Consider the following 16,528-nt stretch of genomic DNA (forward strand, 5'->3'; position numbering starts at 1 on the left):
TGTGTACCAAGGGAAAGTCACAGGCTAAGAAAGACTTGAAAAGACCTTAAATTTACATCCCAGGGTAATCTGTGGCACAGAGACAACCTACAAACATTTAAGGGGAAGAATCACTTCCAGAGTTATCACATTATTAGATTCAAATTTCTAATTTTCAACAACAAAAACAAAAATCACAAGGCATGCAAAGAAGCAACAGTATATGATTCAAAGAAAACAAAATAAAACAATGAAAAGTATCTCTGACAAAGATCTAATGGTGGATCTACGAGACAAAGAATTTAAAACAACTGTCTAAAAGATGCATAAAGAAGTCAAAGAAGATGTGGAGGAAGTCAAGAAACAATGGATGAACAAATGAAATATCAATAAAGAGATAAGCCTAAAAAGGAACTAAAAAACATCTGGAGATGAAAAGTACAATAACTAAAATGAAAAATTCACTAAAGAGATTCAAAGGCAGATTTCAGCTGGAAGAAGAAAAACCAGGTAAACTTGAAGACACAACAATGGAACTTACTGATCTGAGGAAAAGAGAGAAAAAAATAAAAGAAAACTTTACACAGCAGCAGAAACTTGTAGGACACCATGAAGAAGAGCAATGTATAAATTTTCCAGAAGAAGAAAGCAAGGAAGAGAGAATATTTAAATACAACTTCAAAGTTTGATGAAACACATGAATATATACATTCAAGAAGCTCAACCATCCTCAAGTAGGATGAACTCAAAGAAATCCACACTAAAACACATTATAAACAAATTATCTAAAGAAAAAGGGAAAATCTTGAAAGTGGCAAGAGAGAGGATACTTATCACATTTGAGAGATTCTCAATAAGATTATTAGCAGATTTCTCATTAGAAACTTGGATAGCAGTGTGGGCTGATATGTATATCTATGTTTCTGGTGAGCAATCTTTTGATATATGTATATATACACATATATATGTATATATACATGGGTGATATATTAAGTGTATATATACACACATACATATACATACATGTACCTGTATATATGTATGCCAGCCAAAACTGATCGTGTGTGTGTGTGTGTGTGTGTATAAATTTGTAAATTCAAAGTGTCAAAAGAAAAAAAAAATTGCCTGGGCATGATGGCCCATGCTTGTAATCCTGGCACTTTGAGAGGCCAAGGCAGGCAGATCACTTGAGGTTAGGAGTTTGAGACCAACCTGGTCAACATGGTGAAACTCCGTCTCTACTAAAAATACAAAAAAATTAGCCAGGCATGGTGGTGTACACTTGTAATCCCAGCTACTTGGGAGGCTGAGATAGGAGGATTTCTTGAGCCTGGGTGGCGGAGGTTGCAGGGAGCCGAGATTGTGCCAGTAGTAAAAGAATTGAGGAACAAAAAGTACTAAAAAATATATAGGAAACAAATGGTAAAATGACAGAAGTCCCTCCTGATCATTCAAGACTTAATAAAGGAAGGAAATACAGATATATGTTACAATATGGAAGAAACTTGGTGACATTATGCTGAGTAAAATAAATCAGTCACAAACAAAAACAAATACTGTAGGATTTGTTTTAAATTAGATACTTAGAGTTATTAGAAGCAGAGACAAAAAGTAGAATGGTTGTTTCCAGGGCCTACAGAGAAGGAAGAACAGGTAATTATTGTTTAATGAGTAGAGTTACACTTTTGCGAGATAACAAGAGTTTTACATATGAATGGGTGTTGATGCTTGTACAACAATATGAATGTACTTAAAACCACTGAAATGTGCACTTAAAATCTTTAAGATGGTAGATTTTGTGCTATGTGTATTTTAGCACAATTAAAACAATGTTCTCGTGAAACAAATGAAGAGATGACTGAGTCAGTATTTGTATTTTTGTACAGTATTTATTGGCATCTTGTTTTCTATGTGATAAGGGTTAAAGCCTGCTGCTAAAGATGATGGTTTAGCTAAGATAGGGTATGATATAGATTGGAAGTCAAAATGTATTGGTTTTATTTTCCATTCCCTCTATGCCTAAATATGTACTCAGTTTTCCATTAATAATCAAGTTTTGATAGATACACTGCTTTGAGTGGATTCAACCTCCCTTGGTAGGACATTGGCTTCTTTCTGGTACATAGCATTCTCAAACTATCTTGATTTTCCACAAATAACATACACGATTGTTTGAAGCCAGAATCTCCCCTAAACATGTCCTTAGGGTTCAAAAGTCATTGTCTCAGTCAACATCTCTAACACAGATGCCATCAGCTCCTTCCAGGAAGCAGCATAAATGTTTTTGTTACCATTACATACACAAAAGGATACGATTTTAGCTTCCTGAGACCCTTTCCTCATCTACACAATAAAATAACTGAATTAAATGAGCTTGATATTCTTCCATTTCCTATTTTTTTTTCAATCTATGAGATAAAATTTTATGAAAGACAAATATGGTCTTTGTGTGTACCGAAGAAATAGTGTGAGAATGTCCACAACTATTGCAATGAAAAAGTCCTGGAATCTATTTTATCAGGGTGAATTGTGAAAAGTAAAGGAGAATAGAAACAAAAAAGACAGACTTATTGTAACTATTTAATGTAAGGACCTAGATCCCTTCCAGTGTCCTTTGTGAAATTTCATTACAGTGATCTGTAGTAAGAAGAAACACCTTTCTTTTGTCATCTTTATCTGAAATTGAGTATGCATTTGAGAGCAAGGTAGCACTTACTGGGGGTTCATTTAAATGTTAATTCACAGAAAGTTAGGGGAAAAAAAGAGATTATATTCTATACCTGCAGAGACAGGTGACTGGATATAGGAATTAAGACCAGTCAGTCTTTGGAACTTCAGCTGGATAATCTTGGGAAAATACCTAAACCTCCCTGAATAGTATTTACTGTGAAGATTAAATGAAGTAACAAATATAAAATGTCTGACAATTAGTGGGTCATTAACATACATTAATTCCCTTTTCTTCCCCTATATTATCACCAATATCTTCTCATGGACACTTACTTATTGCTAAATAATATAAACAGAAAGATTTAAATTTTTTCTATCTTTCGGAAACTCACACTATTGGGCAAAGCGGACATAAAAGAAATAAACAATAACAAAAGATATGGAAGACAGCCTGTCAGTTTCATTTTATTGAATTGTGAACTGAAATCTCCAGTATTTATTGAATAAATGAAAATGATTACATTGTACTAAGAAAATGTACAAACTCGATTGATGCAATTAGTCTTATAATATTATCATGACACTAAACTCTACGATCTGGGGGTAAGATAAAGAAAAAGAAAAAAAGTACTACCTACATAAGATAGGACAAACAAGGGATGGATTCTGAGAGTCTAATTAAATTTTGTGTCCAAGAAATACACTCTTTTACTCAACAATTATTTACTGAGCATTCACAGTATCAAATAACATACTTAACTATAAAAGAAAAACACAAGATAAAATTAATCTAGTTTTCTTCTTAGATCTGGGAACAAGAAATTAGTGAGGAAAATGAATGAATGAATGAATGATGAATGAATGAATGAATAAAAGAAGAAAAAGCCAAAAGAGAAGTTTCCAAAGCAGAAGCAAAGATAAACAGTTAAAACAGAAGAATAAGAGCATGTGTGCACATGTATATTAATAATATTACACAATTAGATGCCTAGTGGATTTAGAAACTTGTTAAAGATTAGTTATAATAAATTTAAATTGCAGGTCAATACATACTTTTATACTTTTTTAGGAAAAACACATTTCTTTCTTTATCAAGTACATGCTGAATTATTTGGTGTAAATTGTGTGTGTGTGTTTGTTTTGTTTTGTTTTGTTTTGTTTGTTTGTTTGTTTGAGACAGTGTCTCAATCTGTCACCCAGGGTGGAGTGCAGTGGTGCAATTTCAGCTCACTGCAACCTCCACCTCCCAGGTTAAGGGCGATTCTCGTGCCTCAGCCTCCAGAGTAGCTGGGACTATAGTTATGCTACCATGCTCAGCTAATTTTTGTATTTTTTGGTAGAGGCAGGATTTCACCATGTTGGCCATGCTGGTCTCTAACTCCTGACCTCAAGTAATCTGCCTGCTTCAGCTTCCCAAAGTGCTGTGATTACAGGAGTGAGCCACCACGTCCAGCCTATCTGGTGTAAATTGTTACAAACATTTCTGAATGGAAATTTACCCGGGGAAATAGCTATCTAAAGATACTGAACACTTTTTTATATGTTTATTTCAAAAATGGCTTATTCCAGGGGTGAAATACAGTTGAGATTTCCCCAAAAAAGTGTAGTAAAAGTTTACATAATTCAATGAATTAAATTGTCAACAATGAGATGAGATTATTTTTATATGTGGTATTTAATAGATGTGATGTATATCCAGACTCTCCTTATTTTACTATACTGGCCAGAGAGTTAATGACTTACAAAAAAAGACTGAAGTTTCATGATAACTTTATTCTTTATATCCTTATAGGTAAATCCACCTTTTCACAAGAACCTTGCAATACATGAATAAAAATCGTCAGACCTGGGCTTTAGAGGAAGTTCCCTCATAACAAATTCTGTAGGGATCCAGCCTTACTTATTTTTCCATTGAGACAGACTGTTCACCAAGTCTATCATTGATGGTCATTGGGGTTGATTCCATGTCATTGCTATTGTGAATAGTGCTGCAATGAACATACATGTGCATGTATCATTATAATAGAATGATTTATAATCCTTTGGGTATATATTCAGTATTGGGATTGCAGAACCAAATGGTTTTTCTGGTTCTAGGTATTTGAGGAATCTCCACAGTGTCTTCCACAACGTTTGAACTAATTTACATTCCCATCAACAGTGTAAAAGCATTCCTATTTCTCCATAGCCTCGCTAGTATTTGTTTCTTGACTTTTTAAATGTTCACCATTCTGACTGGCATGAGATGGTATCTCATTGTGGTTTTGATTTGTATTTCTCTAATGATCAGTAATGTTGAGATTTTTTTCATATATTTGAAACACAGTGTTTTCTGAAAGTATATCTTCCTTGTCTATAAGAAGTTTGGAAATGAGAAAAAGAAACAGCATGACATTAAGAGAAAAAAAGTGGGTATAAATTAATCTAGGATAAACTATTCATTTATACTTTCCCATGTATTAACCATATTGATGATGAAAAACTGATCATCACTATAGAACTCCTTTTTGAAGAAAAAGGTAAGGAGGAGAACAAGACATCCGACTAGACCCAGCCAAGAAACTCTTCTTCCACACAGAGGAAACAAAATATTGAGTAAACTATAACACTTCAAAGAGATTTCTTGAGAGAAAATACTGAAAGTCAATAGCAGCAACACAGGTACCATAGGTGAAGAAGGAGGAAGTTGGAAGACCTGTTCATAGTTGCAGGATGTGAGAACTGGTCCCCAGAAACCAAACCAGACCTAAGGAAGGGAGCAAACTAGACTTAATGAAGGGAGTGAAACTTTGTCACCCAAAAATAAAGAAAAATAATTAAAATAAAATGAAAAAAGCCTCTGAGAAATATGGGATTATGCAAAGTTATCAAACACACAACTCACTGGCATTCCAGGGAGAGAAGATTAAGCAACTTGGAAAACATATTTGAGAATATAGTCCATGAAAATTTCCCCAATCTTACAAGAGAGGTCAACATACAGATACAAGAAATTCAGAGAACTCCTGCAAGATATATACAAGATGACCATCTTCAAAACACATAGTCATCAGATTTCCCAAGGTCAGCATGAAAGAAAACATCTTAAAGGCAGTTAGAGACAAAAGTCATACCACCTACAAAGTGAATCATATCAGACAAATGTCAGACTTCTCTGCAGAAACCTTACAAGCCAGAAGAGATTGTGAGCTTATTTTTAGTATTTTTAAAAGAAACACCAAGCCATAATTTCATGTCCTGCCAAACTAAGCTTCATAAATGAAGGAGAAATAATGTTTTCTTTCCCAGAGTAACAATAGCTAAGGGAATTCACTACCACTGGACTGGTCTTATAAGAGATGTTTAAGGGAGTTCTAAACATAAAAATAAAAGAATAATACTTGTTACTACAAAAACACATGCATATTGCCCACAGACCCTATAAAGCAACTACACAATCAAGAGTACAAAGCAAACTGCTAATAGCACCATGATAGAACCAAAATCTCTTATATCAATATTAACCTTGAAAGCAAATAGTCTAAATGCTTCACTTAAAAGACAGTGACAAATTGGATTTAAAACAAAACAAGAACCAACTTTCTGTTGCTTTCTACAGACCCATCTCCCATGTAATGAGATACACAGATTCAAAGTGAAGGGATGGAGAAAGATCTATCACACAAATGGAAAACAAAAAAGAGCAGGGATTGCTATTCTTGTACCAGGTAAAACAGACTTTAAACCAACAACAGTAAAAAAGGGCAAAGAAGGGGATTACATAATGATAAAGGGTTCAATTCAACAAAAATACTAACTTTCCTAAATATACATGCACCCAACATTAGGGCACCCAGATTCATAAAACAATTACTTCTAGATATAGGGAAAGACTTAGACAGCTACACAGTAACAGTGGGAGACTTCAATGCCCCACTGATGGCATTAGACAGATTCTGAAGGCAGAAAATTAACAAATGAATTATGTTACTCAATTAAATTCAGCATTCAACCAATTAGATTTAATAGACATCTATAGAATACTCCACTCAACAACCAGAATATATATTCTTCTCATCTTCACTCGAACATAATCTAAGATCAACTACATGCTCAGTCATAAGCAAATCTCAATAAATTTTTAACAAATCAAAATCATATCTAGCATCTTCTAAAACTACAGTGAAATAGAAATAGAAATCAATAGCCAGAGGAACTCTTAAAACCACACAATTACACAGAAATTAAACAACTTGCTTCTAAATGACTTACATGTAAACATCAAAGTGAATGCAGATATTTAAAAAAATCTTTGAAACAAATGAAAAATAGAGATATAGTATATTAAAATCTGTGGGATTTGACAAAAGTTGTCTTAAGAGAAAAGTTTATAGCACTAAACACCTACATCAGGAAGATAGAAAGATCTCAAATTAACAATTTAACATTGCACCTTAAGGAACTCGAAAATCAAAAACAAATCAATCCAAAGTCTAGCAGAAGAAAATAAATAACTAAAAATGAAAGCAGAACTAAAAGAAATTTAGAATCCCAAAAGACTATACAAAGGATCAGTGAAAGAAAATGTTAATTCCTTGAAAGAATAAACAAGATCAACAGGCCACTAGCTAGACTAACAAAGAACAAAAGAGAGAAGATCCAAATAAGCACAACCCCAAAGGACAGTGGTGACATTACAACTGATCCCACAGAAATGCAAAAGATTCTCCGAGACTCTTATGAATGCCTCTGTGTGTACAAATCAGAAAACCTAGAGGAAATGAATAAATTCCTGGAAACACACAACTTCCTAGATTAAATCAGAAAGAAATGGAAACCTTGAACAGACCAGTAACCAGTTCTGAAGCTGAATCCATACTAAATACCTTACCAGACAAAAGAGTCCCAGACCAGATGGATTCACAGTCAAATTCCACCTGACCTACAAAGAAGAACAGGTGCCAATCCTACTGAAGCTATTCCATAAAACTGCAGAGGAGGGACTCCTTTGTCATTAATTCTACGAAAGCAGTATCATCCTGATACCACAAATCAGATACAATGAAAAAAGAAAATTACAGGTCAATATTCCTAATGAACACAGACACAAAAGTCCTCAACAAGTTACTAGCAAACTGAATCTAGTAGCATATTAAGAAGTTAATCCATCGTGGTCAGTAGGCTTTATTCCTGGGATGCAAGTTTGGTTCAACATATGAAAATCAATAAATGTGAACCACCACATAAACAGAATTAAATATAAAAACCATATGATCATCTCAATAGATGCAGAAAAAGTCTTTGATAAAATCCAACATCTTTTCATGATAAAAACCCTCAACATACTAAGCAACAAAGGAATATTTGTGAAAATAATAAGAGCTGTCTGTGACAAACCCACAGTAAACATCATACTGAACAGGCAAAACCTGCAAGCATTTCCCCTAAGGACTGGAACAGGACAAGGATTTCTACTCTCACCACTTCTATTTAACATGGTAGCGGAGTCCCCAGAGAGAGCAATCAGTTAATAGAATGAAACAAAAGACATCCAAATAAGAAATGAAATGGTCAAATTATCCGTCTTAACTGATGATATTATTCTATCTAGAACCCCTAAAGACTCTTCCAAAAAGCAACTATCCCAGATAAGTGAATTCAGTAAAATTCTAGGATACAAAAGTAACATACAATCATTAGTAGCATTTCTATACATCAATAGCATTCAAGCTGAGAGATGAATCAAGAATGCAATCCCATCTACAATAACTACAAAAATAAAATATCTAGTAATACATCTAACCAAGAAGATGCTGAAATTAGAGATGACACAAACAAATAAAAAAAATTTCATGCTCATGGATTGCAAGAATCAATATTATTAAAATCTTCATACTGCACATAACAATCCACAGATTCAACACCATTCCTATCAAAACACTAGCATCATTTTTCACAGAATTAGAAAACCATTCTAAAATTCATATGGAAAAAAAAACCAAATAGCCAAAGCAACCCTAAGCAAAAAGAATAAAGCTAGAGGCATCACGTTACCCAACTGCAAACTATACAACAAGGCTACAGTAGCCCAAATAGCATGATAATGGTACAAACACAGACACACAGATAAATGGAACAGAATAAAGAACTCAGAAATAAAGTTGCACACCTACAGCTGACTGATCTTCAATAAAGTCAACAAATAAAAGCAATGAGGAAAGGACTTCCTATTCAATAAATGATGTTGAGAACACTGGCTAACCATATGCAGAAGAATGAAATTGTAGCCCTATCTATTACTATATACAAAAAAAAAAAAAAATTAAAAACTCAAGATAGCTTAAAGGTTTAAATGTAAAACTTCAAACTATAAAAATCCTAGAAGAAAACCTAGGAAGTACTCTTTTAGATATTGGCATAGGCAAATAATGTATGACTAAGTCCTCTAAAGCAATTGCAACAAAAGATATTTATAAGTGAGATCTAATTAAACTAAAGACCATTTGTCAAGTAAAATAAACATCAACAGAGTAAACAGACAACCTACAGAATGGGAGAAAGTCTTTGCAAACTATGCATCTGACAAGGAACTAATAGCCAGAATTTATAAAGAACTTGAATAGCTATTACTAAAAAGTCAAAAATTAACAGATGTTGGTGAGACTGTGGAGAAAAGGGAACACACACACACTGTTGGTAGAAATGTAAATTAGTTCAGCCCCTGTGGAAAGAAGTTTGGACATTTTTCAAAGGAGTAAAAACAGGGCCGGGGCAGTGGCTCAAACTTGTAATCCCAAGTGGCACTTTGGGAGGCAAAGGTGGATGGATCCCATGAGGTCAGGAGTTTGAGACCAGCCTGGCCAACATGGTGAAAACCCATCTCTACTAAAAATACAAAAATTAGCTGGGTGTGGTGGCTCACACCTGTATCCCAAGCTACTCCGGAGGCCGAGAGTTGTGTGAACCCATGAGAATTGTGTGAACCCAGGAGGTAGAGGTTGCAATGAGCTGAGATCACGCCACTGCAGTCCACCTTGGGCAATAGAGTGAGACTCAGTCTCAAACAACATCATCATCAACAACAACAACAACAACAACAGAACTACCATTTGACCCAGCAATCCCATTATTTGGTACATACCAAAAGGAAAATAAATCGTTCTACCAAAAAGACACCCATACTTGTATATTTATCACTGCACTACTCACAGTAGCAAAGACATGGAATCAACTTAAGTGCCCTTCAGTGGTGGATTGGATAAAGGAAATGTGATACATATATACCATGGAATACAATGCAACCATAAAAAGGAACAAATTATGTCATTTACAGCAACATGAATCCATCTGGAGGCCATAATCCTAAGTGAATTAACACAGAAACAGAAAACCATATATTACATGTTCTTACTTGTAAGTAGGAGCTAAACCTTTGGCACACATGAACATAAAGATGAGAACAATAGAGTCTCCAAAATGGAGAGAGGGAATGGGAGCAAGGGCGGAAAAAGTTCCTATTGGCTGCTATGTTCACTATCTGGTTGACAGAATTAAGAGAAGTCCAAACCTCAGCATCATGCAAAATACTCTTACGATAAACCTGCAAAAGTACCCCCGAATCTATTATAAAAAAATAAAATTTAACAAAAAATAAATTATTTTTGCAAGTGATTTTAGAGAGAATACATATTGAACTTAAGTTAGAAATTTTCTGAAATGAAGGTTATATATAGAATGTTCCATTTCCCAGTTTCTCCTCCTCCTTTACTATCAAAAGTTAATTTAAGGGTATTTCTACCCTTTTGAAAACAATTCGAGTTGAGAGAAATTGCACCATATGCTCTGCTTACCCATGCAGTGTAAAGCAAAGTGCTGAGCAATTATATGGTGGATTTGATCAGTTTTGACAACCAGTCTTGAAATTCAAGCCAGAATCCCCTGCCCTTTCTTCCACAGCAGGTTTGGGGACTGAATTATATAACTAATTAAAGCAAATTTCTACTTTACCTTGGCAATTGCTCACAAATTCTGCACATGCAAATGACTTTGCTGATCAGCTTTAACAATCTGTGTCATCCTTTTACAACTTCTATACCAGAATATGCAATCAAAATAATAATGAATAGCAATATTTAAGTTCCACTTGAAATCCTTTGAATTGTCTTTCATCAAAGTCATCCTAGAACGTTAACTTTCCTCAATTCCTCCACCTTGTAGTCACCATGTAGAATATTTGATTAGGGAATCCTAGTCAAATGTATAATCTGATCAATATAAATTGGTTCAAGAACTCTCCTCATTCTTTGTTTGAAGCATGTCAAGGAGTCATGTGGACTAATTGGATCATTACCATAATTATATAAGAAATACACGACATTCACATTGACAGTATACCCTTTATAGTGATCTATTAGTGAAATCGAGGTGCTCTAAATAAGGCCATTAACATTAAATAGCCACTGCTTCTATAACAATGAAACCTGAGATATTATCTACAGAGCCTACAAAGGGATGTGCCACTAAATTTGGATGCTCATGAGAGAAAAGCAATCTTTTAAAAATTTCATAATACGTAATAATTGTTTAAACTTAGTGATAAATACACATACAAGAGAAGGATGTGATCTCACATCTGAGATGACAATAAATTAATTTTAGGGCAATTTATATTTCACAGCACATTATGGAGCAGTATTAGCAGACCATAGACGCACACCCCATGAGGAGCCTTAAAAGACATCTGTGAGGAAGGAAAAATACTGTTTATATTTAAAATGTTATGTAGTGATGAAATGTCAACCACTCTTAGATGAATGTTTCAAATATTAGCAAAAAAAGAAAAAGAACTTTACATACGCTTTTTCCTTTTTCACTCAATATTAATAATATGCAAAAAGTTCTAGCTCATATATACTCATGGAACAACTAAACAGAGAAATGGATACGGTAATGAGCTAGAAGAGGTAAAGAGAGAAGATCGAGGTCTTTAACTTATTACCTAATGGAGAATGAGACATAATATTAAAAGGTAGCTTTATTGATAATCCATTCTTCAGATTTTTGAAGCAAAATTGAATTCAAATATGCTCATGTTAAATCTTATTGGATGTCACAAATAATTTCTTCATTTGTTTTTACTATAATTTCTACAACATCCATTGCCAGGGAAAGACACGAATCATGTCAAGACCATTAACCATGAGAACTTGTGTTTCATTGCCTCAGGGTATATAGGTCATTGTTTAGCCATATTTGGATCTTTACTGTGACTCTTATAATCCAAGTTATCCAGGTAAAATAAAAAAATCACACAATATGTATTTTAATACATCACTCAGGGAATCTGCAAAACAGCTGGACTTCTTCTTAAAAACCTAGTATTATGTAGATAATTTAATAACCACTGTTTTAAGAATTTACAATTTAAAGGGAAAGAGGGGAAACAAAAGACAAAAGGAATCCATGTGAGATAAAACAATTTAGAAACTGTCTATCTTATAGGTTGACAAATATTGCAGAAGACAAAAATATCTCTGCGTAAAACATTTTCAAATGCTTTATTTTGTTCATGGAGTATATGATTACCTTACCCCTCCACATTAAATAAATTACATTGTTGCTTGTTTGTGCTAATATTTAAAATGAGCAGGTGCCATATGTATTCATCCTTTTATTTATTCTTTAGTACTCAATAAATATTTGTGAGATAAATGAAATAAACATCTTTCAGTTTCTTAGCAGAAAAAAATCTATTAAAATGATACTAATTATATGATTGTTTGACAGTCTAATGATTTTTTTGTGTGAGATTTCCAATATGACTTTTAAATTATTAATATGCTCTATGACAGATCAAATTTTGCAAAGTAAGCCAGGCAAATGACAGGGTTATCATCCCCATGGATATGCTGAGAGCCATGGTCATAACCTCCTTCCTTTCTTAGCTTGTACTCCAGAAAGTCAATCAGTTGGAAATACATCCCCATTTAATCAGGGATTATTTCAAACCTCATGTAAATAAATTTTGTATGGAAGTAAAAATAAAATTATTCCTTTCTTTTTTTTTTTTTTCTTTTTCACTGTTGAAATAGTTTTAGGATTTGGATGAGATTAAAGAGAAGTAAAGCATGGAGTAAATGTAGAAAACAAAGACTACAGAAGGCATGCAGGACTAAAGAGGTATTGAGGGGAGAAACCAAAGGGAAAAGCAAAGGGGGAAAGGAAAGAGATAGCAAATGATTTTACACAGTTCCACATGTATATTTTTACCTCATAAGCAATTTATTTGTTATATAATATTCTTTCTGTAATACTCTTAAGTATTATTATGCATCAACTTTTAAAATGAGATTTCATTAATTTATAAAATTACTAACCTTCTTTGGTACAATTGATCTGGGCTTCATCACTGAAGTCACCACAGTCATTGTCACCATCACAGGCCCAATGGCCCGGGATGCATCTGCCACTGGAACATCTGAACTGATTATCAAAGCAAGAGTGAACACAGCCCACCTCATCACTCCCGTCCCCACAGTCGTCATCTGGAAAGAAACATCAACATGAGGCAGTGAAAACCGAACCATGGAGAAAATTTTTCTTATGAAATATCTAACTGTTTTGTTGTTGTTGCTGTTGTTTGAGACAGAGTCTTGCTCTGTCACCCAACCTGGAGTGCAGTGGCGCGATCTCGGATCACTGCAACCTTCACCTCCTGGGGCTCAAATGATTCTCCCACCTCAGCCTCCCAAGTAAGTGGTACCACAGACATATGCCACCACGCCCAGCTCATTTGTTTTGTATTTCTTTAGTAAAGATGGAGTTTTGCCATGTGTTGGCCAGGCTGGTATCAAACTCTTGGCCTCAAGCAATCCACCCTCCTCGGCCTCCCAAAATGCTGGGATTATATATGTGAGCCACTGTGCCCGGCCCTTTTATTTATTAATTTTCTTCCTATATACAGTTTTTTTTTTTTGAAAAATGAATGATAATTGAATCAGTGGAACAACATTTCTTATAAACAGTAGAAGAATTATTTTCATCTTCATATTGCTTCTCCTTTGATTTAATATCAACTGCTGAACTGAGAGAAAAAAAATCCTTGACTTTGGATTTTGAAGCTTAATTTCTACTCCACACGGAAATAACTAAGTACTGACTGAATGCATCTATGCACCTCGAATTAAGGAGGCAATGGTGACTATAGGAGTTTCATGAAATGATACAACCAATAATATAATTATCGTGGAAGATTATTACTTAAACCTACAATTCTTATGCCCCATAGTTTATAATTCTATTTTCAACATCCTTCCTTTCTCCTCATTCTCCAACATGAGAACCCACTGTGTACCCCTCTTCTCTTGGATCCTCTATATATATTTGCACTTGGAAACTATTGTACAGTATCATTAGAAATGATTTATATTCTTTATTAACAACTATTTCAGGAGGCAGAGGAGAGAAGTGTGAAGTAAAATTAGATCAAATTAAAATAAATAGATGGGAATGTATTGATTCCTATATAATTCATTTACCTGTACTTGGCATAATTTAGCATAGTAATACAATTGAATATAAGAAAAAAGTACCATTAGAAAGTAAGAGGAAACTGACAGAGTTGAAACTGTCTGGGTAATTCCATAGCAACGTATAAGCTTCTCCTCCTGAGGTTACATGCATGTTTTAGGGAACCCGAATTGTCCAAGTTATTTCCTCAATTGTCCACCTTACTACATGTTTGTAGAATTAGACCATGTCCAACATAAACATTTGATAAACAAATCTCTATCACAGATCCATGGGGCAAATATTGAGCTCCATTATCTTTAATGCTAATTCCCACTAATGTGCCAGCTGCCCGCTCACTACTTGTTTTAGCCATTTGTCTTGGCTCTTCAAGCTTCCCCTACAAAGTACCTCTGAAGAAAGCCAGGCAGTCCAGACCACCAAACCCCCAATCAAATCAGTGCTACACAGTGAGCATTTGGTACTTGCCAGAGTCGCAGTGCCATTTGCTGCTAATGCATCTTCCATTTTTGCAAACAAATTGTGTTAGTGGCTCACAAGTTGGGAATTCTGTGAAAGATATAAAAACGTCCAAAAGGTAGCATGTTATTGACTGTGCATGACTTAATTTGTATCATTTGCTAATGTGATCAGAACTCCTTCCCTGTTCTCTACAAAGGCACAGAGGAAATGGCAGATAAACAAACACAGTGACTATAACTTCTTGAAGACATAGGACTCACATACTTTTATTATATTTTAAATGAGTGCTTTCCAGTGACTGAAAGCCTAGGAGAATTATTTGATGAAGGAAGGATCATTCGGATTCATTATACTGCTGGAAAAATGAATAGATGTCAACTCCATGCACCAAGGGACTCAACATTCACTCAGTGGATAAAAGCTAATGGAGCTGTACACGCTGGAGCTGCAAAGTAATGTGTTTATGCTTTAACAGAGGAAGGCCTTTCCTGAATACAGAGAGCCAAAGATGGAAAGTCAGATCTCACTCTGCCTCTGGAAGATGTTAACATTATAAGGTGAAAGTTAAAAAAAATAAAATAAACACAATAAAATCACTTAGGTAAGCCAGTATCACCTAGTTACCAAGAAAAGTATGAAATCTTAGTTTATGGGGGGAAAAAAAAAAAAAAAAAGTGAAAACCTGAAAAAAAAATAGTAAAGAATTAGATTTTAAGATGAATTTTACACAATTAAATCAAGAGACCTCCTTACTAACCTTTAGATAATTACAACAAAGAGGAATAGAATTAGCATAGAAAAAAGAGTTTGAAAAATATAATTAGCCAATTTGAATATCAATACATCTAAAAGACAACACTGTCACAATAAAATCTGATAATCAATAGCCAAAAAAGAGGGGTAATAGTAGTGAGAGAAAATATAATTGCCGAACACGTTATCCAAGAAATTTTGAATTGTTTACTAATATGTCCCAGGAGAAAGTTTTATTTTCTCTAATTCATATATGGTGAAAGTTCTTCACCTAGAGTTTATTTAAGTTGCTCAATATCAGACCTTTAAGCTCTCAGGAAAATATGAATAGCATTACAAATCTTCACACACAAGAGCTCATTTAAAAGATATTTAAAGAAGAAAAAGAAGAAATAACAAACTATTGGTTTAATTACACAAAGATAGAAAAAAATAGACCTATGGGCTACACTTTTTTTTTTTTTTTTTTTTTGAGACGGAGTCTTACTCTGTCACTCAGGCTGGAGTGCAGTGGTGAGATCTCGACTCACTGCAACCTCCGTCTCCTGGGTTCAAGCGATTCTCCTGCCTCAGCCTCCCTAGTAGGTAGGACTACAGGCGTGTGCCACCACACAGGCTAATTTTTTGTATTTTTATCGGAGATGAGATTTCACCATGTTTGCAAGGATGGTCTCAATCTCCTGATCTTGTTACCAACATGACTTGGCCTCCAAAAGTGCTGGGATTACAGGCGTGAGCCACTGCACCTGGCCCATATTCTTTGATTGTTCTTGTAACAGCGGAAGCCAATGACATTTTGTGACTATCTGTTTTTCCATTTAAGACAACTGACACAGAATCATAGAATATATTTGATGGAAGGCAATGCAGAGAATACAATTTGAAAATATTTACAAATATTTTACAAATATTCTCTGCATTGTCTCAGGGCTACTAAGAACAACTGATGGCTGAACAGGCTTGACTTCAGGTACTCAAACCTCTTCAGCCAAATCTATTCAAATGTTACCCATCAATCAATCAATCGTTTCAATTTTGTAGTTTTGAGCATTATTTTATTTTGGAGAAAAATGTATGAATAACAAAAATATATTTCTCTGCTTAAAAAACGGACTAATTGTGTCCAGTCGTTTTAGCTATAAGGCAACTGAAACTC

General features: G+C 34.4%; 1 protein-coding gene across 1 annotated transcript in view; it reads right to left on the reverse strand.

Annotated features, from left to right (window-relative positions):
- The window catches only part of LRP1B (LDL receptor related protein 1B), a 1,897,925-nt gene that overhangs the window by 702,316 nt on the left and 1,179,081 nt on the right, over positions 1 to 16,528 (reverse strand). Inside the window, exons 19-20 of the mRNA XM_073019651.1 lie at positions 14,626 to 14,706; positions 13,005 to 13,172 (exon numbers count right to left, since the gene is read on the reverse strand). Of these exons, the coding sequence (XP_072875752.1) occupies positions 13,005 to 13,172; positions 14,626 to 14,706 (249 nt within the window). The remainder of the gene's footprint in view (positions 1 to 13,004; positions 13,173 to 14,625; positions 14,707 to 16,528) is intronic.

This window comes from Chlorocebus sabaeus, chromosome 10 (assembly GCF_047675955.1).
Source record: "Chlorocebus sabaeus isolate Y175 chromosome 10, mChlSab1.0.hap1, whole genome shotgun sequence".
In the NCBI taxonomy this organism is placed as follows: domain Eukaryota; kingdom Metazoa; phylum Chordata; class Mammalia; order Primates; family Cercopithecidae; genus Chlorocebus; species Chlorocebus sabaeus.